Source organism: Rhinoraja longicauda, chromosome 1 (genome assembly GCF_053455715.1).
Source record: "Rhinoraja longicauda isolate Sanriku21f chromosome 1, sRhiLon1.1, whole genome shotgun sequence".
NCBI lineage: Eukaryota > Metazoa > Chordata > Chondrichthyes > Rajiformes > Arhynchobatidae > Rhinoraja > Rhinoraja longicauda.
This window is the reverse complement of record NC_135953.1, coordinates 143,115,630-143,138,888: the sequence shown is the minus strand read 5'-3', so window position 1 is coordinate 143,138,888 and position 23,259 is coordinate 143,115,630. Positions and strand designations below refer to the sequence as shown.

The 23,259-nt window shown below is 48.0% G+C and overlaps 1 protein-coding gene across 2 annotated transcripts in view; it reads left to right on the top strand.

Annotated features, from left to right (window-relative positions):
• pcgf3 (polycomb group ring finger 3) overlaps positions 1-23,259 on the top strand; it is an 80,745-nt gene that overhangs the window by 28,478 nt on the left and 29,008 nt on the right. For both annotated transcript variants that reach the window (XR_013547814.1, XM_078407890.1), the window contains exons 4-6: positions 2,095-2,150; positions 11,781-11,891; positions 21,054-21,142. Coding sequence is in view for 1 of the 2 variants with exons in the window: in XM_078407890.1 (XP_078264016.1) it covers positions 2,095-2,150; positions 11,781-11,891; positions 21,054-21,142 (256 nt within the window). In the remaining variant the exon portion in view is untranslated. The remainder of the gene's footprint in view (positions 1-2,094; positions 2,151-11,780; positions 11,892-21,053; positions 21,143-23,259) is intronic.

Genomic DNA, 23,259 nt, shown 5'->3' with positions numbered 1-23,259 from the left:
AGGATATAGGTGGAGACAGGAAGACAGTGGGAGAACTGGGAAGGGGGAGGGGAAGAGAGGGACAGAGGAACTATCTGACACCTCCCCCCTCGACTCCATCCAAGGACCCAAACAGCCTTTCCAGGTGAGGCAGAGGTTCACCCGTACCTCCTCCAACCTCATCAATTGTCAACTTCTCTACATCGGCGAGCAAACGCAGGCTCGGCGATCGTTTCACTCAACACCTTCGCTCGGTCCGCCTTAACCAGCCTGATCCCCCGGTGGCTGAGCACTTCAACTCCCACTCCCAGTCTGACCTTTCTGTCAGTGGCGTCCTCCATTGTCATAGTGAGGCCCACCGCAAATTGGAGGAACAGCACCTCATATTTCACTTGGGCAGCTTACAGCCCAGCGGTATGAACATTGACTTCTCCAACTTTAGATAGTTCCACTTCCCCTCCCCCTTCCCAGTTCTCCCACTGACTTCCTGACTCCACCTATATCCTTTCTTTGTCCCGCCCCTCCCTGACATCAGTCTGAAGAAGGGTCTCGACCCAAAACGTTACCCATTCCTTCTCTCCAGAGATACTACCTGACCCGCTGAGTTTCTCCAGCATTTTGTGATACCTTCAATTTGTACCAGCACATGCAGTTATCTTCCTACGTAGATAAATGTGAGGTTATCCAAAAACAAGGAGGCAGATTATTATCTCAATGGTGTCAGGTTAGGTAAGGGGGAAGTGCAAGGAGTCCTGGGTGTCCTTGTACACCAGTCACTGAAAGTAAGCATGCAGGTACAGCAGGCAGTGAAGAAAGCTAATAATGGCATGTTGGCCTTCATAACGAGAGGATTTGAGTATGGGAATAAAGAGGTTCTTCTGCAGTTGTACAGGGCCCTGGTGAGACCGCACCTGGAGTACTGTGTGCAGTTTTGGTCTCCTAGTTTGAGGAAGGACGTCCTTGCTATTGAGGCAGCGCAGCTGTTCCTCCTGTTAGTGTGTCAATGGAGGAGGCTCAGAAAAGGACCGTCAGCGTGGGAATGGGAAGGGGAGTTAAAAAGGCTGGCAACTGGGAGATCCAGCAGGCCTCGTTAGACTGAGTGCGCTTTTGGTGAAGTAGTCGGCGAGTCTACTCGTGGCGTCGCCGATGTAAAGGAGGCCTCATCTGGAACACCAACTGCAGTAGATGAGGTTAGAGGAGGTGCACATGAGCCTCTGCCTCACCTGGAGGGACTGCTGGGGCCCCGGGGAGGAGGTGTGCGGTTGCAGGGGAAAGTACCTGGGGAGGGGGTGGTGTATGTGGGAAGGGATGAGAGATCCAAGGAGTTGCAGAGGGAGCGGGTCTCTGCGGAAGGCGGAAAGGAATGGAGATGGGAAGATGTCACTGGTTGTGTGATCACGTTAGAGATGATGGAAATGTCAGAGGATGATGTGTTGGATGTGGAGGCTGGTTAGGTGAAAGGTGAAGACCAGGGGAACTCCATCTGAAGAAGGGTCTTGACCCGATACGTCACCTATCCCGTTTCTCCAGAGATGCTGTCTGACCTGCTGAGTTACTGCAGCATTTTGTGTCTATCCAGAACTCTTATCTCTGTTCTTTCTGGAGGGAGGGGGGGGGGAAACATGAGCAGAACTACGGGGCATGGAGGAGATGGAGGTGAGGGATCTATCTATGACAGCAGTGGGGGGGGGGGGGGGGGGGGGAACCGTGTTTACTAACGAAAGAGGACATCTCGGATCTCCTTGAATGGAGATTTTTTCTTGGGAGCAGTTGCGGAAAAGATGGAGAAATTGGGAGAAGAGGATGGTGTCTTTGCCAGAGATAGCAAAGATGGCATGAGGTGTAGTCCAGATAACTGTGGGAGTCTGTAGGTTTGTAGTAGGGTTACAGTAGGGTGCCGAGTTACTCCAGTACTTTGGGTCTTTTTTTGTAAACCAGCATCTGCTGTTCCTTGATTTTTTACATTCTCCCCTTAACCTTCTCTGTCGGAGACGTCAATGATTTGCTGTAATAGTCAACCTCTAATATCACCCTGTTACTGGGAGGGCAGTTTGGAAACGTTAGTACTTTATGTGAAGACAACTATTATATGATACTCTTTCATGGATTTCTTAGGCACGACCGTACAATGCAAGATATTGTCTACAAACTGGTGCCCGGGCTCCAAGAAGGTCAGTGATCACCTTTCCATTGTCTCACACATGAGGTTGTACCTCTTTGGCAAGAAGGAACAAAGGACATAAACAGTGGAGGGATGATGGGGAGCGGGGTGTGAGAAGAGGGTGGGGGGACGGGGAGCAGAGGGAGGGGGGATGGGGGTTGATGGAGAGCATGGTGAGAGGAGGGAGAGGGACGGGGTGCGAGGAGGGTGAGGGACGGGGGGGGAGTGGGGTGAGAGGAGGGTGGGGGGGGGGGAAGTCGGGTGAGAGGAGGGTGGGAGGACGGGGTGAGGAGGGTGGGGAGATGGGGGGAGTGGGGTGAGAGGAGGGTGGGGGGACGAGGGGAATCAGGGCGGGAGGGAGAATTAGGTGGGATGGTTGGGCAGTGGTTGGGGGGTCAGGGTGGGGGGGGTTGGGCAGTGGGTTGGGTGGTGATGGGGGAACGGGACGGGCAGGGGTCAGGACGATCGGGGCGGGCAGGGGTTGGGGTGGGGCAGTAAGGGCCGGGGGGGCAGAGCTGGAGGGAGGGCTAAGGGCAGTAAGGGACAGGGGGGCCAGCAGAGCCGTAGGGAGGGGTAGGGGCAGTAATGGACGGGGGGGGGGGGGGGGGGGCAGAGCTGGAGCGGTAGGGGCAGTAAGGGACAGAGGGGGGAGGGGACAAGGGGGGATAAAAGGGAAACGGACGGGAATAGGTCTGACACCCATTCTCAATCTCTGTCTTCAAAACGGGACAGACTACCGACTGAGGACCACTGCAAACCCACTGACTCACACGTTCACCTTGACTACACCTCCTCCCACTCTGCCTCTTGCAACCTTTACTTTCAATTTCTCCATCTCTGCAGCATCTGCTCCCAAGATGAGGTTTCCATTCCAGTCCATCAGGGGTGTCCACCTTCTGCAAACCATTTTCATTCCCATTCGCATTCCCACACTGACCTTTCTGTCCAGGGCCTCCATCATGGCCACATGCAAACTGGAGGAACAGTACCTCAGATTCATAGAAACATGGAAACATAGAAAATAGGTGCAGGAGGAGTCCATTTGGCCCTTCGAGCCAGCACCACCATTCATTGTGATCATGGCTGATCGTCCACAATCAGTAACCCGTGCCTGCCTTCTCCCCATATCCCTTGATTCCACTAACCCCGAGAGCTCTATCTAATTCTCTTTTAAATTCATCCAGTGAATTGGTCTCCACTGCCTTCTGTGGCAGAGAATTCCACAAATTCACAACTCTCTGGGTGAAAAAGTTCATTCTCACCTCATTTTTAAATAGCTTCCCCTTTATTCTTAGACTGTGGCCCCTGGTTCTGGACTCCCCCAACATTGGGAACATTTTTCCTGCATCTAGCTTGTCCAGTCCTTTTATAATTTTATATGTCTCTATAAGATCCCCTCTCATCCTTCTAAACTCCAGTGAATACAAGCCCAGTCTTTCCAATCTTTCCTCATATGACAGTCCCGCCATCCCGGGGATTAACCTGGTGAACCTACGCTGCACTGCCTCAAAGGCAAGGACGTCCTTCCTCAAATTAGGAGACCAAACCTGCACACAATACTCCAGATGTGGTGTATTGTGTGCAGTTTTGGTCTCCTAATTTGGTCTCCTAACTTGGTTAGCTTCTGACCTAATGGAACGAACATTGAATTTTCCAATTTATAGTAATACCCCCCTTCCCTTTCCTGTGCTTCTCCCACCTCAGTGCACATACATTGCTCTTACCACCTCACAGCCACCCTGCCTGCTCCTTTCCCCTGCACCTAGGGGTGCCAACTATCTAATTCCCAAATAAGGGACAAGGTGATGTCACCGCCCCATGCCATGTGACCTCACCCAGCCAACGGCCACGTGCTCCCGCTCCGCCAATGGCGGCGCCTGGAGCTCCGGGCCTAAGCTGTCCGAGCCTACAGCGTCCGGGCCTACAGTACCCGGGCCTACAGCGCCCCCCGGGCCTAATACAGGACAAGGACGGTCCCGTACGGGACAAACCAATTTAGCCCAAAATATGGGATGTCCCGGCTAATACGGGACAGTTGGCAACCCTACCTCCACCATATGCCCATCTCATATCCTCAGCTCCCCGATTTCCCTTTTATCCCACCTTTTTTCACTCTCCCTGTCCCCTTCTACCCATACCCCTCCCTCCAGCTTTACATTTAATTTCTCCTCGCCTTACCTGAAGTGTCCTGACTCAAAATGTCTCCATTCCTACCACAGATGCTGCCTGACCTGCTGAGTTCCTCCAGCATTTTGTGTTTTGCTCATAGCTGCATGGATCAAGTTCAGTCCTAATCCCGTGGTGCTGTCTGTGTGGAGTTTGCATATTCACCCTTGTGATATCATGGGTCACCTCTTGGTGCTCCAAATTCCTCCACATCCCAAAAAATACGTGGGTCAGTTGGTTAATTGGACACTAAATTGTCACTAGAGTCATGGAATCTGAAGGCATTTTGTAGAAATTTGGGGGAATGAAATAGGATTACAATAAATGTACGCAGGGTGGTTGATGCAGACTCGGTGGGCCGAAGGACCTGTTTCAGTGCTGCACGACTGTCTTTATCATTACTTCCACCATTGATCGATCTCAGACATGCCGAGGAATGGTAGGGAAATTAAAAAACAGAAAATCCACTGCAGACTCAGATCAGTTTATTACTAGACAATAGGTGCAGAAGTAGGCCATTCGGCCCCTCACGCCAGCACCACCATTCACTGATCATGGCTGATCATCCACAATCAGTACCCCGTTCCTGCCTTTTCCCCATATCTTTAAGAGCTCTATCTAACTCTCTCTGGAAAGCATCCAGGGAATTGGCCTCCACTGCCTTCTGAGGCAGAGAGTTCCACAGCTTCACAACTCTGAGTGAAAATGTTTTTCCTCATCTCCGTTCTAAATGTCCTACTCCTTATTCTTAAACTGTGGCCCTTGGTTCTGGACTCCCCCAACATCGGGAACGTTTCCTGCCTTTAGCGTGCCCAAACCCTTAATAATCTTATATGTTTCAATAAGATCCCCTCTCATCCTTCTAAATTCCAGTGTATACAAGCCCGGTCGCTCCAGTCTTTCAACATACAACCAACACCAGGATGCCATGAAATCCATTGTTCACATGAAGCTCTTAAACAGTAAATACAGTAATGACCGTTACAACAAATAAATGCCACGGCACAACAGCAGAACGGTGCAAAGATTGCAGTGTAACCGTTGTGTACGTGGCAGCATCTGGGGAAGAAGGTGTGAAAGGGGTGATAGTCTTGGAGTTGGCTAGCAGTGGGGATGAAGCTATTCTTAAATCTGATGTTCCATTCAGTAGCTGAAACTTAGAAAATAGGTGCAGGAGGAGGCCATTCAGCCCCTCGAGCCAGCACCGCCATTCATTGTGATCATGGCTGATCATCCACAATCAGTAACCAGTGCCTGCCTTCTCCCCATATCCCTTGATTCCGCTAGTCCCCAGAGCTCTATCTAACTCTCTTAAATCTTTCCAGTGAATTGGCCTCCACTGCCCTCTGTGGCAGAGAATTCTACAGATTCACAACTCTCTGGTGAAAAAGCTCCTTGTTAACTCAGTTTTAACTATACATAGATAGTAAGTTGCATTCTCCCAGCTTTTACCTCTGCTGGTTCTGAGTTCGTACCTACGCTCTACATTTGGAGGCAGGAAATCAGGAGCAGGAGGAGGCCTTCCAGTCATGCTGTGCCATTTGGTCCCTTCATTGTCAGCATCCAGGATCAGCACCCTCTTCCAGATTCTCCCGATATTTAACTCACTCCCTGTTGTACATATTTACATATTGAATGATTTGCTTCCAGCTGCTTTCTGTGGTCAAGAATTCCTCAGGTTCTCCACAGTGGTAAAGAAATTCCTCCTCAGCTCAGACCTACGGGACGGACTGCTTTAGACGGTCACCCCCCTCCTGGAACTCAGAACAGTACAGCACAGGAATAGGCCCTTCAGCCCACAATGCCTGTGCCCAACATGATGCTAGGACCAACTCTAAGAGGGCTGTTCCCCTTGAAGCAGAGGAGGTAGAACAGTAGAAACATAGAAACATAGAAAATAGGTGCAGGAGTAGGCCATTCGGCCCTTCGAGCCTGCACCGCCATTCAATATGATCAAGGCTGATCATCCAGCTCAGTAACCTGTACCTGCCTTCTCTCCATACCCCCTGATCCCTTTAGCCACAAGGGCCACATCTAACTCCCTCTTAAATATAGCCAATGAACTGGCCTCAACTACCTTCTGTGGCAGAGAATTCCACAGACTCACCACTCTGAAGAAATGTTTTCTCATCTCGGTCCTAAAAGACTTCCCCCTTATCCTTAAGCTGTGACCCCTGGTTCTGGACTCCCCCAACATCGGGAACAATCTTCCCGCATCTAGCCTCTCCAACCCCTTAAGAATTTTATATGTTTCTATAAGATCCCTCCTCAGTCTTCTAAATTCCAGCGAGTACAAGCCTAGTCTATCCAGTCTTTCTTCATATGAAAGTCCCGCCATCCCAGGGATCAATCTGGTGAACCTTCTCTGTACTCCCTCTAAGGCAAGAACGTCTTTCCTCAGATTAGGAGCCCAAAACTGCACACAATACTCCAGGTGCGGTCTCACCAAGGCCCTGTACAACTGCAGTAGAACCTCCCTGCTCCTAAACTCAAATCCTCTTGCGATAAATGCCAACATACCATTCGCTTTCTTCACTGCCTGCTGCACCTGCACGCTTGCTTTCAATGACTGGTGCACCATGACACCCAGGTCACATTGCATCTCCCCTTCTCCTAATCGGTCACCATTCAGGTAATACTCTGCTTTCCTGTTCTTGCCGCCAAAGTGGATAACCTCACATTTATCCACATTATATTGCATCTGCCATGCATTTGCCCACTCGCCCAATCTATCCAAGTCACTGCAGGGGAACAGGCCCTTCAGCCCACAAAGACTGCACTGAACATGCTGCCACATCACATCTGCCTGCAAGTGATCCACATCCCTCCATTCCCTGCATTTCTATGTGCCTATCTCTTTGGTATGTGCCACTATGGTATCTGCCACCACCATCCCCGGCTGTGCAATCCAGGCCCCCACCACCCTCTGTATAAAAACCTTGCTCTGCATATCTTTACATTTTGCTTCTCTCACCTTAAGCTATGCCCTCTAGTACTTAATTTTTCCATTCTGAGAAAAAGGTCTCTGTCAGACCACTGTCAAAGTTCTGTCATTAAATTAAACCATAAAGATAAACCTGAAGTGTTCAATGTCACTTGGTGATAGGGTTGCCAACAGTCCCGTATTAGCCAGGACATCCCGTATTTTGGGCTAAATTGGTTTGTCCCGTATGGGACCGTCCTTGCCCACATTAATAATAATAATAATAATTCATTTATTTTATATAGCGCCTTATCGCATGCTCAATGCGCTTTACAAAAACAATTAACATAGAAACAAACAGACAAACTATCCTGACGGAAAAGCGGCGAATACACAACGCCAGCGTCCTCTCACGTCAGGGTCCGGCAGTAGACATTAAAAAGCACAAGACACACAGATATAATTTTTTACACAAACAGCCATCACAGTGATTGCTCTAGGCATACCCTCACTGTGATGGAAGGCAAAGTCTTATCTCCTCCTCGTTCTTCTCCCGTGGTGCCACGAGGTGATCGAGGCTCCCAACTTTTTGAAGCCCCCACCGGGCGATGGAAAGTCCCAGGGCCGAGCCAAGCAGGCCGATGAAGGTCCTGAGCCCCCACCGGGCGAAGGAAAGTGCCAGGGCCGAGCCAAGCAGGCCGATGAAAGTCCTGAGCCCCCACCGGGCGATGGAAAGTGCTGCGGCCGAGCCACACAGGGCGATGAAGGGCCTGCGAGCGGGTCGATCGTACCTCGCGCTTCGGGGCGGTCGAAGCTGCTACGGCTGGAGCTCCCAAAAACCGGTCGCAAGCCAGGGACCTGCGAACTCCCGATGTTGCGGTCTCCAGGGCCCACGGCCGAAGCCTCCGAGATGGTAAGTCCGGGCCCTGCGACCGGAGTCTTCAAGGTCGATCCCAGCTGGAGGCCGCCGACTCCACGGTGTTAGGCCGTAGCGCGAACGGAGATACGACACGGTAAAGGTCGCATCTCCGTTGAGGAGGAGATTTGAAAAAAGGTTTCCCCCAACCCCCCCACCACCCCCCCACATACACAGAGTTAAAAATAAAACAAAACGTACATTTAACGACGACAATGACAAAAAAACAACAACAAAAAAACAGAGAGACTGCCGGTGAGCCGCAGCTGCAGAACACAGCCACGCCCCTTTAGGCCTGGAGGGGGCGCTGTAGGCCCAGATGCTGTAGGCCCGGACAGTGTAGGCCCGGGGGCCGCTGTAGGCCTGGACAGTGTAGGCCCAGAGGCCCGGGCGCCGCCTAACGGAGGTTGCATAGCAACCCGCCTCCTGGCTTGGGCGGCCACCATTGGTGGAGCGGGAGCATGTGGCCGCTGGCTGGGCGAGGTCACGAGGGGCGCGGGGCGGTGATGTCACCTTTTGTCTCCTATTTGGGAGTGAGCAAGTTGCCAACCCTACTTGGTGATATGAAAAACATGAGGGCATGGGTGGAAGGTGAGAGGAAGGAGTTTTAAAGGTGATTTGACAGAGAGAGTGGTTGATATCTGGAGCATGCTGCTGAGGGGCACATAGCTACACACGGTCATGTGAGGAATGTTCAGATAAATGGGATTAGAGCAGGTGGGTAAAACCATCAGCCTGTGTGTGATGGGCCAAAGGGCCCATTTCTGAGCTGTACAATCTGATGGCTTACAATTTGCATTCCGCTGGCTTGTCTTCAGCGCCTAGTTTCCCCGAGGTAACACTGTAAAGTGAGCAGCAGTGTAAAGTGAGGAGCAGTGCTGCATTGCAGTCAGTCACGGGAACTTAGAATGAAATGACAATGGCACGATCTGAAGTCTGCACTGGAACTATTTGCTTTAACAGATGTAGAATACGTTCCTTCCGGCAAATTATAGTTATTTTCCAGAAAATTGGCTTGATCTAGTTTTACGAGACATTTTTCCTTTCCTTTTCCAAGTGTATCACTATATTATATACAGATATAAAACCTTGTGTTTTTATTCATCATACATTCAGGAAACCAACTTTTTGTATTAAACTGAAAACACTAGAGATAAGGAAAAAACTATAAGAATACATACTTCACTACAATGCAAATACATATTTCACTACAATGCAAATCAAAACATTAAATATTTTGTGCTTACCAGGGTCATTTCAAAGTTATTCTGAGAAAGAAAAATAAATTGAATTCAGTCACCACTCCCATTTCACCTCCAATTCATCCCTACCTACTTGCTAACCATGCCCCAGTTATCATTGATTGCTTAGGGAATTGAGAATTAAACTCTCAGAAATGAATTGCAGTGGTTTCTCGATTGTCCGTGTGAAATGCTGAATACGACTTCTCAATGTGATGTACTGATGGCAGTCAGAAGCACATAGAACAGTATAGGACAGGAACGGGCTTGCCTGTGCCAAACAAGATTACCAAATTATACGAATCCCTTCTGCCTGTATGTGCACCATACCCCTCCATTCCCTGCATATGCATGTGCTTATCTAAAGACTCTTAAATGCCTCTATCCTATCTGTTTCCACCACCTTCCAGGCACTCACCACTCTCTGTGTAGAAAAATGTGCCCCTCTGACATAGATTCATACAGCGTGGAAACAGGCCCTTTGGGCCAACTTACCCACGCCGACCAACATGCTCCATCTACAATAGTCTGCCTGCCTGCGTTTGGCCCATATCCCTCCTAAACCTATCCTATCCACGTACTTGTCCAAATGTTTTTCACCTGCCTAAACTACCTTCTCTGGCAGCTTGTCCATATACCTACCACTCTTTGTGTGAAAACAAAGTTGCCCCTCAGGTTCCTATTAAATCTTTCTCCCCTCTCCTTAAACCTATGTCCTCTGGTTCTTTATTCCCCTACTATGAGTAGAAGACTGTATCTATTTACCCTATCTATTCCTCTCATTGTCTTACACAAATCTTTAAGATCACCCCTCATCCTCCTGCGCTCCATGGAATAAAGTCCCAGCCTGCTCAACCTCTCCCTATAGCTCAGGCCCACGAATTCTGGCAACATCCTCGTAAATCTCTGCATCCTTTGCATCATAACAAAGTCTTTCCTTAACAAAACTGAACACAATACTCTAAATGCGGTCTCACCAACGTCTTGTACCTAAACGCATTGACCTTAAACTATGCCCTAAAATGTTGGACATTTCCAACCTAGGCAAAATTGCCAGACTTTCTACCTATCTATGCTCTCATTTTATTTCCTTCGATCCTTCCTCAGCCTCTGACATTCTAGAGAAAATAACCCAAGCCTGTCCAACCTATCCCTATAGCTAATATCCTCCAATCCAAGAATCATTCTGGTAAACCTGCACTGCACCCTCTCCAAAGCCTCCACATCCTTCCTGTAGTGGGTCGACCAGAACTGCAATACTCCAAAGGCAGCCTGACCAAAGTCCTGTAAACCTGCAATGTGACTTCCTACTCTTACACTCAAGGGTTAAGGGTCCTGCCATTAACTGTACACCTTATGTAGAAACAAGAAACTGCAGGTGGTAATCCACAAACCACACAATGTACTGGACTAAATCAGCGGGTCAGGCAACACCTCTGAACAACATGGATAGGTGACATTTCAGCTTGGGACCCTTAGACTGATTGTAGAGAGGGGGGAGGGAGCTGGGAGAGAGGAGAGAGGCAGGACAAAGCCTGGCAGGTAATGGGGTGGGGGGGTTGGGGGGGGGGGGGTGGTGGAGGGGGGGGGGGTGGTGGGGGGGGGGTGGGGGTGGGGGGGGGGGCGGTGATAGGCAAATGGTTAGAACAACAGCCAGTTAAAAGCAGGTGTGAGTGCAGAAAAGAACTGAATGCTGAAATGTTAAGGAAAAGGATGGCAGTTTCTTGAATCTTCCTCTCCAGTAGTGTGCATTCCATGTGCAGGAGAACAGTGCCTGAAGTCAGTCACAGGCAGGGATCAGTCTTTCACCTGATGAACCTGGCATCCAACTGATGGCAGTGTGTTGAAGTTGTCTCCACCCCAAACATCACCTCTTCCTTTTCTCCAGAGATGCTGCCTGACCCGCTGAGTTGTTCCAGCACTCTGTGTCCATGTTCTCCAGAGATGCTGCCTGACCTGCTGAGTTACTCCAGCACTCTGTGTCCATGTTCTCCAGAGATGCTGCCTGACCCGCTGAGTTGTTCCAACACTCTGTGTCCATGTTCTCCAGAGATGCTGCCCGACCCGTTGAGTTACTCCAGCACTCTGTGTCCATGTTCTCCAGAGATGCTGCCTGACCCGTTGAGTTACTCCAACCTTATCTTCAGTCTTTCATCTGCAGCCAGACAACTGATGTTTTGGAAGTCTTTTGCATGATCAGTTGCAATTTTTTAAATCATCTCCAAATTGTTTTTGTGTCATGAAATAGGTTCTGTGGACATTATAAACTCGGGAGTTATATGTTTCATTAGTCCAGCTCCAGGAATCCGGACATCTTAGAGATGAACCAAAATGTTGATCTTGTAATATTGTGTAACCACAATTGGTTAAACCGAGACCATTTGTCATTTACAGCGGAGTTAAAAAAACAAAAAGACTTTTATCAGAAACTTGGCCTTGAAATGCCCGGAGAGGTGAAAGGTGAGACGTGCACAGCTAAACAACTGTTCGATTCACTCCATGACGGTCAGTCCCTTTCCTTTTCTGCGCTCACGGAAATTCGTGCTCAAACATACTATCTTGCTTTTAAACGTAATTTAGTCTGTGCTGATTGTTGTTGTGGACTTGAACTTTAATGCAAGTGTGGGACACAGGTAACCTCCTACAACCTCCGAACATCCTCTTCGCAGTTCACACTGCCACCCATCTCTCAAAGTGCTGGCGGAACTCAGTGGGTCAGGCAGCATCTGTGAGGGGAAATGGGCAGAAGATGTTTGAAGTCAGGACTCTTTTTCAGACAGATTCAAGTCGAGGTGAGATTGCTGGCAGAACAAGATGAGGGGAAGCAATGGGGCTAGTGCCAGGTGGATCCAGGTGAGGAGAAGTTGATTTTCCAGATGTGTCATGTGGGTTAAGAAGCCTCAACTACCTCCTAGAAACATAGAAACAGAAAATAGGTGCAGGACGAGGCCATTTGGCCCTTTGAGCCAGCACCGCCATTCATTGTGATCATGGCTGATCATCCACAATCAGTAGCCCGTACCTGCCTTTTCCCCATATCCCTTGATTGTACTAGCCCCTAGAGCTCTATCTAACACTCTTAAATCCATCCAGTGATTTGACCTCCACTGCCCTCTGTGGCAGAGAACTCCACAAATGGACAACTCTCTGGGTGAATTTTTTTTTCTCACCTCAGTTTTGAATGGCCTCCCTTTTATTCTAAGACTGTGGCCCCTGGTTCTGGACTCCCTCATCATTGGGAACATTTTTCCTGCATCTAGCTTGTCCAGTCCTTTTAGAATTTTATATGTCTCTATAAGATCCCCTCTCATCCTTCTAAACTCCAGTGAATACAAGCCTAGTCTTTTCAATCTTTCCTCATATGACAGTCCCGCCATCCCAGGGATCAATCTCGTGAACCTACGCTGCACTGCCTCAATTACAAGGATGTCCTTCCTCAAATTAGGAGACCAAAACTGTACACAATACTCCAGATGTGGTCTTACCAGGGCCCTATACGACTGCAGAAGAACCTCTTTACTCCTATACTGAAATACTCTCGTTATGAAGGCCAACATGCCATTAGCTTTCTTCACTGCCTGCTGTATCAGCATGCCAACTTTCAGTGACTGGTGTACAAGGACACCCAGGTCTCACTGCTCTTCCCCCTTACCTAACCTAGCACCATTGAGATAATAATCTGCCTCCTTGTTTTTGCCGCCAAAGTGGATAACCTCACATTTATCTATATTATACTGCATCTGCCATGCATCCGCCCATTCACTCAACTTGTCCAGATCACCCTGCAACCTCCGAACATCCTCTTCGCAGTTCACACTGCCACCCAGCTTTGTGTCATCTGCAAACTTGCTAGTGTTACTTCTAATTCCTTCCTCCAAATCGTTAATATATATGGTGAGTAGTTGCGGCCCCAACACAGAGCCTTGCGGCACTCCACTCACTACTGCCTGCCATTCTGAAAAGGACGCGTTTACTCCTACCCTTTGCTTCCTGTCTGCCAACCAATTCTCTATCCATGTCAACACTGACAAGGTTCCACATAGGAGATTAGTGGGCAAAATTAGAGCACATGGTATTGGAGGTAGGGCACTGACATGGATAGAAAATTGGTTGACAGACAGAAAGCAAAGAGTGGGGATAAATGAGTCCCTTTCAGAATGGCAGGCAGTGACCAGTGGGGTACCGCAAGGCTCGGTGCTGGGACCGCAGCTATTTACAATATACATTAATGACTTGGATGAAGGGATTAAAAGTACCATTAGCAAATTTGCAGATGATACAAAGCTGGGTGGTAGTGTGAACTGTGAGGAAGATGCTATGAGGTTGCAGGGTGACTTGGACAGGTTGTGTGAGTGGGCGGATGCATGGCAGATGCAGTTTAATGTGGATAAGTGTGAGGTTATCCACTTTGGTGGTAAGAATAGGAAGGCAGAGTATTATCTGAATGGTGTTAAGTTAGGAATAGGGGACGTACAACGATATCTGGGTGTCCTGGTGCATCAGTCACTGAAAGGAAGCATGCAGGTACAGCAGGCAGTGAAGAAAGCCAATGGAATGTTGGCCTTTATAACAAGAGGAGTTGAGTGTAGGAGCAAAGAGGGCCTTCTGCAGTTGTACAGGGCCCTAGTGAGACCTCACCTGGAGTACTGTGTGCAGTTTTGGTCTCCAAATTTAAGGAAGGATATTCTGGCTATTGAGGGCGTGCAGCGTAGGTTTACTAGGTTAATTACCGGAATGGCGGGACTGTCATATGTTGAAAGACTGGAGCGACTAGGTTTGTATACATTGGAATTTAGAAGGATGAGAGGAGATCTTATCGAAACGTATAAGATTATTGAAGGGTTGGACACGTTAGAGGCAGGAAACATGTACCCAATGTTGGGGGAGTTCAGAACAAGGGGGCCACAATTTAAGAATAAGGGGTAGGCCATTTAGAACTGAGATGAGGCGGCACGGTAGCGCAGCGGTAGAGTTGCTGCTTTACAGCGAATGCAGCGTCGGAGACTCAGGTTCGATCCTGACTATGGGTGCTGCACTGTAAGGAGTTTGTACGTTCTCCCCGTGACCTGCGTGGGTTTTCTCCGAGATCTTCGGTTTCCTCCCACACTCCAAAGACGTACAGGTATGTAGGTTAATTGGCTGGGTAAATGTAAAAATTGTCCCTAGTGGGTGTAGGATAGTGTTAATGTACGGGGATCGCTGGGCGGCGCGGACTTGGTGGGCCGAAAAGGCCTGTTTCCGTGCTGTATATATATGATATGATATGATATGAGGTAAAACTTTTTCAGTCAGAGAGTTGTGAATCTGTGGAATTCTCTGCCTCAGAAGGCAGTAGAGGAAAATTCTCTGAATGCATTCAAGAGAGAGCTAGATAGAGCTCTTAAGGATAGCGGAGTCAGGGGGTATGGGGAGAAGGCAGGAACGGGGTACTGATTGAGAATGATCAGCCATGATCACATTGAATGGTGGTGCTGGCTCGAAGGGCCGAATGGCCTCCTATTGTCTATTGTCTATTATCAAAGGCTTTCTGAAAGCCTAGATACACTACATCCACTGTCCCCCCTTCATCCATTTTACTTGTCACATCCTCAAAAAATTCCAGATGATTAGTCAAGCATGACTTCCCCTTCATAAATCCATGATGACTTGGACTTATCCTTTTACTGCTATCCAAATGCACCGTTATTACCTCTTCAATAATTGACTCCAGCATCTTCCCCACCACCGATGTCAGGTTAACTGGTCTGTAATTCCCCGTTTTCTCTCTCGCTCCTTTCTGGAAAAGTGCTCCTTTCATGAAAAGCTCCTCTGGCAGCTTGTTCCATGCACCCAACACCCTTTGTGTGAAAAGGTTACCACTCGGATTCCTATTAAATCTTTTCCCCTTCACCTTGAACCTATGTCCTCTGGTCCTCGATTCCCCTACTCGGGGCAAGAGACTCTGTGCATCTACCCGATCTATCCCTCTCATGATTTTGTTCACCTCTATAAGATCTCCCCTCATCCTCCTGCGCTCCATGGAATAGAGACCCAGCCTACTCAACCTCTCTCTATAGCTCACACCCTCTAGTCCTGGCAACATCCTCATAAATCTGTTCTGAACCCTTTCAAACTTGACAATATCTTTCATATAATATGGTGCCCAGAACTGAACCCAATATTCTAAATACGGTGTCACCAACGTCTTATGCAACTGCAACATGACCTCCCAACTTCTATACTCAATACTCTGACTGATGAAGGGCAAAGTGCCAAAGGCCTTTTCGACCACCTTATCTACCTGTGACTCGACTTTCAAGGAACCATGCACCTGCACTCCTAGATCCCTCTGCTCTACCACACTACCCAGAGGCCTACCATTTACTGAGTAGGTCCTGCCCTTGTTCGATTTCCCAAAATGCAACACCTCACACTTCTCTGTATTAAATTCCATCAACCATTCCTCCGCCCACCTGGCCAATCGATCCAGATCCATATCTGAGAGTTAAACGCATTGGTAGGGCTGGAGTCACCTATAGGTTCTTCTTATCGAGTCCACATCACAAGATTAGATATTGTTCAGCCAGAGCTGAACACACTTCTCGGCATCTTCATTGCAGGCAGTGAGATTGGCCGCTGTGCATTGGTTTTCCGGTTGAGGGCATTCCAGCAGGTGTTCCATTGTTTGTGTTTCAATGCCACATTCGTAGGTGACATCGTTGGAATTATACCCCCACTTGTTTAGATAAACCTTGGCTGTGCCAACTAGGGTTGCCAACTTTCTAACTCTCAAATAGGGGCAATGTGACATCACCTTGACTTCGCCCAGCCATCGGCCACGTGCTCCCACTCCACCAATGGTGGCCGCCCGGGCCGGGAGGCGGGTTGCTATGCAACCTCCGTTAGGGGAACACACTCGGCCCTGCTCCCCAAACACACTCTGTTAGTCTACACTGTCTGGGCGTACAGCCCCCCCCCCCCCCCCCCCCCCCCCCCCGGGCCTAATACGGGACAAGGACGGTCCCGTACAGGACAAACTAATTTAGCCCAATATAAGGGATGTATCGCCTAATACGGGACAGTTGGCAACCCTACTGCCAACACCAGTTCTCAATCGATTGAGGCATTTCCATCTGGCCCAGCGTGCGTCTGCAGCAGAGGGGAGTTGCTCACGCCGTCAATCCATGGTGGTTGAGAGAGATAGAGTGGATATTGTATCACCCCATATGGAGACTCGTGCTTCACTTGTTGCAACGCCAGCCTCAAGAGGAGTCACACAGTTAAGAAAACCTCGTTCCACCAGGTACGATGGCAGGTTTCTCCTGGACGACATTCTTTATGACTCCATCTCTTTATGACTCCATGACATTTATTAAACCATTACAGATACCAATCTTTAATTTAATTTGAACGTAGATTCTCCAGCAGCCATGCTTGGGATTCAGCCCACAACGCAGAACCAGTGTCCACACGCACGTACCCCGAACATAGGCTCAGGAGATCAGCTTTGCTCTCTGTATCACGCTGTCTCAACTATCTGGCCAGCAAGCTCACATACCAACGTCATCCTGAACTCAGCTGATCTGACAAGCTCAAAATGTCACATCGTTAATAAAAGGTTTCAGCTTTTGATATTAAATTAGACAATTTACATCAGGATAAAATGCCTTAAGTATAAACAACATGACGTTGACAATATTCATAATTTAGTACTGCCACTGAAAGCCATTAACCTTTATATTAACATTCAAAAAATAGAAAAAGTGGTTTCACCACAATTACCGCATGTGGTAAACGTCACAGCCATTACCAGTAAAGTGTGGAGGTTGACTCCCCTCCCATGTCCCAGGGTGCACAGTATCAAATGAGCGGCACTGAGCTTTGATTGTTGGTGTTTGGCAATTCCTTCCCCAAATAGGAATATTAATTATAATGCAATATCAGCCTTGCAATTACCCTCTCTGAATGAGTTAGCTCTGAATGAAAAATGTGTTTTAGAAAGAGCAAGCTCTCAAGCAGTTCACGGTCACTCACGCACGCCATTCTGAGTTGTTTGTGTATCTTCCATGGCTGAGAAAGAGAATATTTCAGAAACATAATAATTTTATCACATTATTAACTTCACAATCTGGGTTGAGGATAAATAATAATAATAATATTCCTTTATTCGTCCCACACCGGGGAAATTTACAGTGATAGAGCAGCAAAGTGGATAGTAAGAGATCATTCATTATAAATAAAAGGAAAGACAAGGATAAATTGTTATCAGTTTTCTGTGTGTTCTTAACTGTTACTGTTGACTCGTCTGCTGGGAGCAGAGCTGGTTGTGCAGTCTCACAGCAGCGGGAAGGAAGGACCTCCTATATCTCTCCTTCACGCACTTGGGGTGAAGGAGTCTGTCACTGAAGGAGCTACTCAGTGCAGTGACAGTGTCCTGCATGGGGTGGGAGTCGTTGTCCAGCAGCGATGTTAGCTTTGCCATCATCCTCCTCTCTCCCACCACTTGCACTGAGTCGAGGGGGCAACCCAGGACAGAGCTGGCCTTCCTGACCAGCTTGTCGAGATTCCAATTCCCTTTGCAACAAAATCATAATTTGATTCCCCGGAACAAAAGAAGTGATTTTAAATGTTGGAAGTAAATTTATTGAACATGTTAATATTTTGAACATCGTACAGTAGAGCACAGGAACAGGCCCTTTGGCCCACAATGTTTGTGTCGTACATGATCCCAAGTTAAACTGGCCTCCTCTGTCTGCGTGTGACCCATATCTCTCCATTCCCTGCATATCCATGTGTCTGTCTAAATGCCTCCTAAATGGCATTATTGTATTTAATACTGCAACATCAACTTCAGTGGCACAGGTGAGGTGATTTATTCAATCTCCAGTCCTCTGACTACATAAGAGCATCATTGAGGCTGGAGAAGGCTATTTGGCCCCTTGTTCCCACTCTGCCATTGATCAAGATGCAGGAAAAATGTTCCCAATGTTGGGGGAGTCCAGAACCAGGGGCCACAGTCTAAGAATAAAGGGGAGGCCTTTTAAAACTGAGGTGAAAAGAAACTTTTTCACCCAGAGAGTTGTGAATTTGTGGAATTCTCTGCCACAGAGGGCAGTGGAGGCCAATTCACTGGATGAATTTAAAAGAGAGTTAGATAGAGCTCTAGGAGCTAGTGGATTCAAGGGATATGGGGAGAAGGCAGGCACGGGTTACTGATTGTGGATGATCAGCCATGATCACAATTAATGGCGGTGCTGGCTCGAAGGGCCAAATGGCCTTCCCCTGCACCTATTTTCTATGTTTCTATGTAAGATCCTGGCTTATCTTATTCAATGCCACAATCCTGTACTGTACCTCTTGATTACCTGAATAAACAAAAATCTATTAACCTCTTTCTTGAATTAATTCTATATCTGAGCCTCTGCAGCAGAGGTTTCCAGAAGTTTACCACCAACTAACTGCATGACCTAGACATAGAAACATAGAAAATAGGTGCAGGAGTAGGCCATTCGGCCCTTCGAGCCTGCACCGCCATTCAATATGATCATGGCTGATCATCCACTCAGTATCCTGTACCTGCCTTCTCTCCATACCCCCTGATCCCTTTAGCCACAAGGGCCACATCTAACTCCCTCTTAAATATAGCCAATGAACTGGCCTCAACTACCTTCTGTGGCAGAGAATTCCACAGACTCACTACTCTGAAGAAATGTTTTCTCATCTCGGTCCTAAAAGACTTCCTCCTTATCCTTAAACTGTGACCCCTTGTTCTGGACTTCCCCAACATCGGGAACAATCTTTCTGCATCTAGCCTGTCCAACCCCTTAAGAATTTTGTAAGTTTCTATAAGATCCCCCCACAATCTTCTAAATTCCAGCGAGTACAAGCCGAGTCTATCCAGTCTTTCTTCATATGAAAGTCCTGCCATCCCAGGAATCAATCTGGTGAACCTTCTCTGCACTCCCTCTATGGCAAGAATGTCTTTCCTCAGATTAGGAGACCAAAACTGTACACAATACTCCATGATGGTCGGCACAAACATTGTTCCTGTGATATTCTATGTATATGTTTAAGAAATGTGTCCTCATCTAGAGCAACCTTGCCCATGTTCTGAGATTGTCACCAATGGTTCTCAATGACTCAGCAAAGGGAAGTTCTCCCCGTGACCAGCCTGCCAGCTTTGTAGATTTGCTTCTGTGATAAAATCTCTCATTCCTCTGAATTCCAGAGAATAATCGCAGCCTACTCAATGTAAACCCACAATCCAGTTTAGCGAATCTTCACCACATGCCCTCTTTGACAAGTATAGAGTCATCCTTTTATTCTGAGGCTGTGCCCTCTAGTTCTAGACTCTCCTACTAGTGGAAACATCCTCCACATCCACCCAATCCAGGCCTTTCACTATTTGGTAAGTTTCAATGAGATTCTCCCCTCATCTTTCTAAACTCCAGCATGTATAGTCCCAGTGCCGTCAAACACTCATCATATGTTAACCCACCCAGTACTGGGATCATTCTTGTAAACCTCCTCTGGACCTGCACATCCCTCCTCAGATGTAGGGCCCAAACCTGCTCTCAACATTACAAATGTGTTTTGACCAGTATATTCTAGTCCTTCAGAAATGAATGCTACCATTGCATTTGCCTTGCTTACTGCTGACTAAACCTGCAAACTAACCGTTTGGGAATCCTGCACCAGCACTCCCAAATCCCTTTGTGGGATCCCTCCATGATGGGAATGAGACCATACCTGTGAGCTGCCATTGTGCCAGTAATTAGTCACTTCCTTGCGATTGCTGTGAGCATCTTCATTTTGTTGTTTTAGCATTTGTCCATTGTTGTCATAAATCTATGCATCTCAATTGCTGAGCAGCGTCCCAATTACAGTAAGGTACAGATAAAGCCACCGTCCCAACCCTCGCAACCAGGGAAGAGGATGGAGGAGTCAGAAGAAGGCAACTTGCAGCGTCTGAACAGAAATTTGAGGAAGGACATCCTTGCTATTGAGGCAGTGCAGCATAGGTTCACGAGGTTAATCCCCGGGATAGCGGGACTGTCATGAGGAAAGATTGGAAAGACTGGGCTTGTATTTAATGGAATTTAGAAAGATGAGAGGAGATCTTATAGAAACGTATAACATTATAAAAGGACTGGACAAGCTGGATGCAGGAAAAATGTTCCCACTGTTGGGGGAGTCCAGAAACAGGGGCCACAGTCTAAGAATAAAAGAGAGGCCATTTAAAACTGAGGAGAGAAAAAACTTTTTCACCCAGAGAGTTGAGAATTTGTGGAATTCTCTGCCACAGAAGGCAGTGGATGCCAATTCACTGGATGAATTTAAAAGCTCTAGGGGCTAGCGGAATCAAGGGATATGGGGAGAAGGCAGGCACGGGTTACTGATTGTGGATGATCAGCGGGCTCGATAGGCCGAATGACCTCCTCCTGCACCTATTTTCTATGTTTTTGTGTTTCATTGTCGCCGGTACTTTTGACAATCAAACACTCTTCACTCTTTTTTTTTTTAAATCAAAAATATTTATTCAAATATTAAAATAATATATACAATTCAATAAAACCAAAACAGAACCCACCACCAGAATACTATACAAACAAGTATCGGCACGGTTGACCTTGTTAACTTTATAACAAGTATCGGCACGGTTGACCTTGTTAACTTTATTTTTGTTAGGTGAAACAAAGCCAGAAGATGATTCAAATAAACAGAAGATGGAGGACAAACCAGAGGAAGAACACGACTACCACAGAAACGATGAACAGGTAGTTTTAATCAGTTTTTGTCAGTCGTCTTGAAAATATGCAGGGCTCTGGCGTCTATTGTCAGTTTTGTGGTCGTTGACCATGCAGTTTAGAAGAGCTATGACTTGGACTTTCAGTCCTCCTACAGTCCCTCATAATAAACCAGGCACATAGCAATGTGAGACAGAGGACAGGAATACGGCCACATTGTTCCTCAAGCCTGCTGCACCCCTCCATGTGATCATCGCTGCTCTGATCTCCACTGTTCTCTCGGTCAAAGTCAGCATGGATTTACGAAGGGGAAATCATGCTTGACTAATCTTCTGGGTTTTTTTGAGGATGTAACAAGTAGAATGGATAAGGGAGAGCCAGTGTTATGTGGTGTATCTGGACTTTCAAAAAGCCTTTAACAAAGCCCCACACAAAAGATTAGTGTGCAAAATTAGAGCACATGGTATTGGGGTAGGGTATTGACATGGACAGAGAACTGGTTGGCAGACAGGAAGCAAAGAGTAGGAACCAACGGGTCCTTTTCAGAATGGCAGGCAGTGACTAGTGGGGTGCCGCAAGGCTCGGTGATGGGACCCCAGTTGTTTACAATATATATTGACGATTTAGACAAAGGAATTAAATATAACATCTCCAAGTTTGCGGATGACACAAAGCTGGGTGGCAGTGTGAGCTGCGATGAGGATGCTATGAGGCTGCAGGGTGACTTGGACAGGTTGGGTGAGTGGGCAGATGCATGGCAGATGCAGTATAATGTGGATAAATGTGAGGTTATCCACTTTGGTGGCAAGAACAGGAAAGCAGATTATTATCTGAATGGTGTCAGATTAGAAAAAGGGGAGGTGCAACGAGACCTAGGTGTCCTTGTACATCAGTCACTGAAAACAAGCATTTATTCACAAAATGCTGGAGTAACTCAGCAGGTCAGGCAGCATCTCGGGAGAGAAGGAATGGGTGACGTTTCGGGTCGAGACCCTTCTTCAGACTGATGTCGGGGGTGGGACAAAGGAAGGATATAGGTGGAGACAGGAAGATAGAGGGAGATCTGGGAAGGAGGAGGGGAAGGGAGGGACAGAGGAGCTATCTGAAGTTGGAGAAGTCGACGTTCATACCACCGGGCCGCAAACTGCCCAGGCGAAATATGAGGTGCTGCTCCTCCAATTTCCGGCGGGCCTCACTATGGCACTGGAGGAGGCCCATGACAGAGAGGTCAGACTGGGAATGGGAGGGGGAGTTAAAGTGCTGGGCCACCGGGAGATCAGTTGCGTTAATGCGGACCGAGCGCAGGTGTTCAGCGAAGCGATCACCGAGCCTGCGCTTGGTTTCGCCGATGTAAATAAGTTGACATCTAGAGCAGCGGATGCAATAGATGAGGTTGGAGGAGGTGCAGGTGAACCTTTGTCTCACCTGGAAAGACTGTTTGGGTCCTTGGATGGAGTTGAGGGGGGAGGTAAAAGGACAGGTGTTGCATCTCATGCGATTGCAGGGGAAAGTGCCCGGGGTTGGGGTGGTTTGGGTAGGAAGGGACGAGTGGACCAGGGAGTTACAGAGGGACGGTCTCTGCGGAACGCAGAGAGGGGAGGGGATGGGAAGATATGGCCAGTGGTGGGGTCCCGTTGTAGGTGACGGAAATGTTGGTGGATGATTTGTTGGATCCGCTGGCTGGTGGGGTGGAAGGTGAGAACGAGGGGGATTCTCTCCTTGTTGCGAGGGGGGAGGGGGAGCAAGAGCGGAGCTGCGGGATGTAGAAGAGACCCTAGTGAGAGCCTCATCTATAATGGAGGAGGGGAAGCCCCGTTTCCTGATGAACGAGGACATCTCTGAAGCACTAGTGTGAAACACCTCATCCCGGGCGCAGATGCCGCGTAGATGGAGGAATTGGGAGTAGGGGATAAACCTTTTGCTGGGAATGGGTGGGATGAAGTGTAGTCCAGATAGCTGTGCGAGTCAGTGGATTTATAGTAAATGTCCGTCACTAGTCTGTCTCCTGTGATGGAGATGGTGAGGTCCAGAAACGGGAGGGAGATGTCGGAGATAGTCCAGGTATATTTAAGGGCAGGATGGAAATTGGAGGTGAAGTGTATGAAGGAATACTGATTTTGGATGATCAGGCGTGATCATGTTGAATG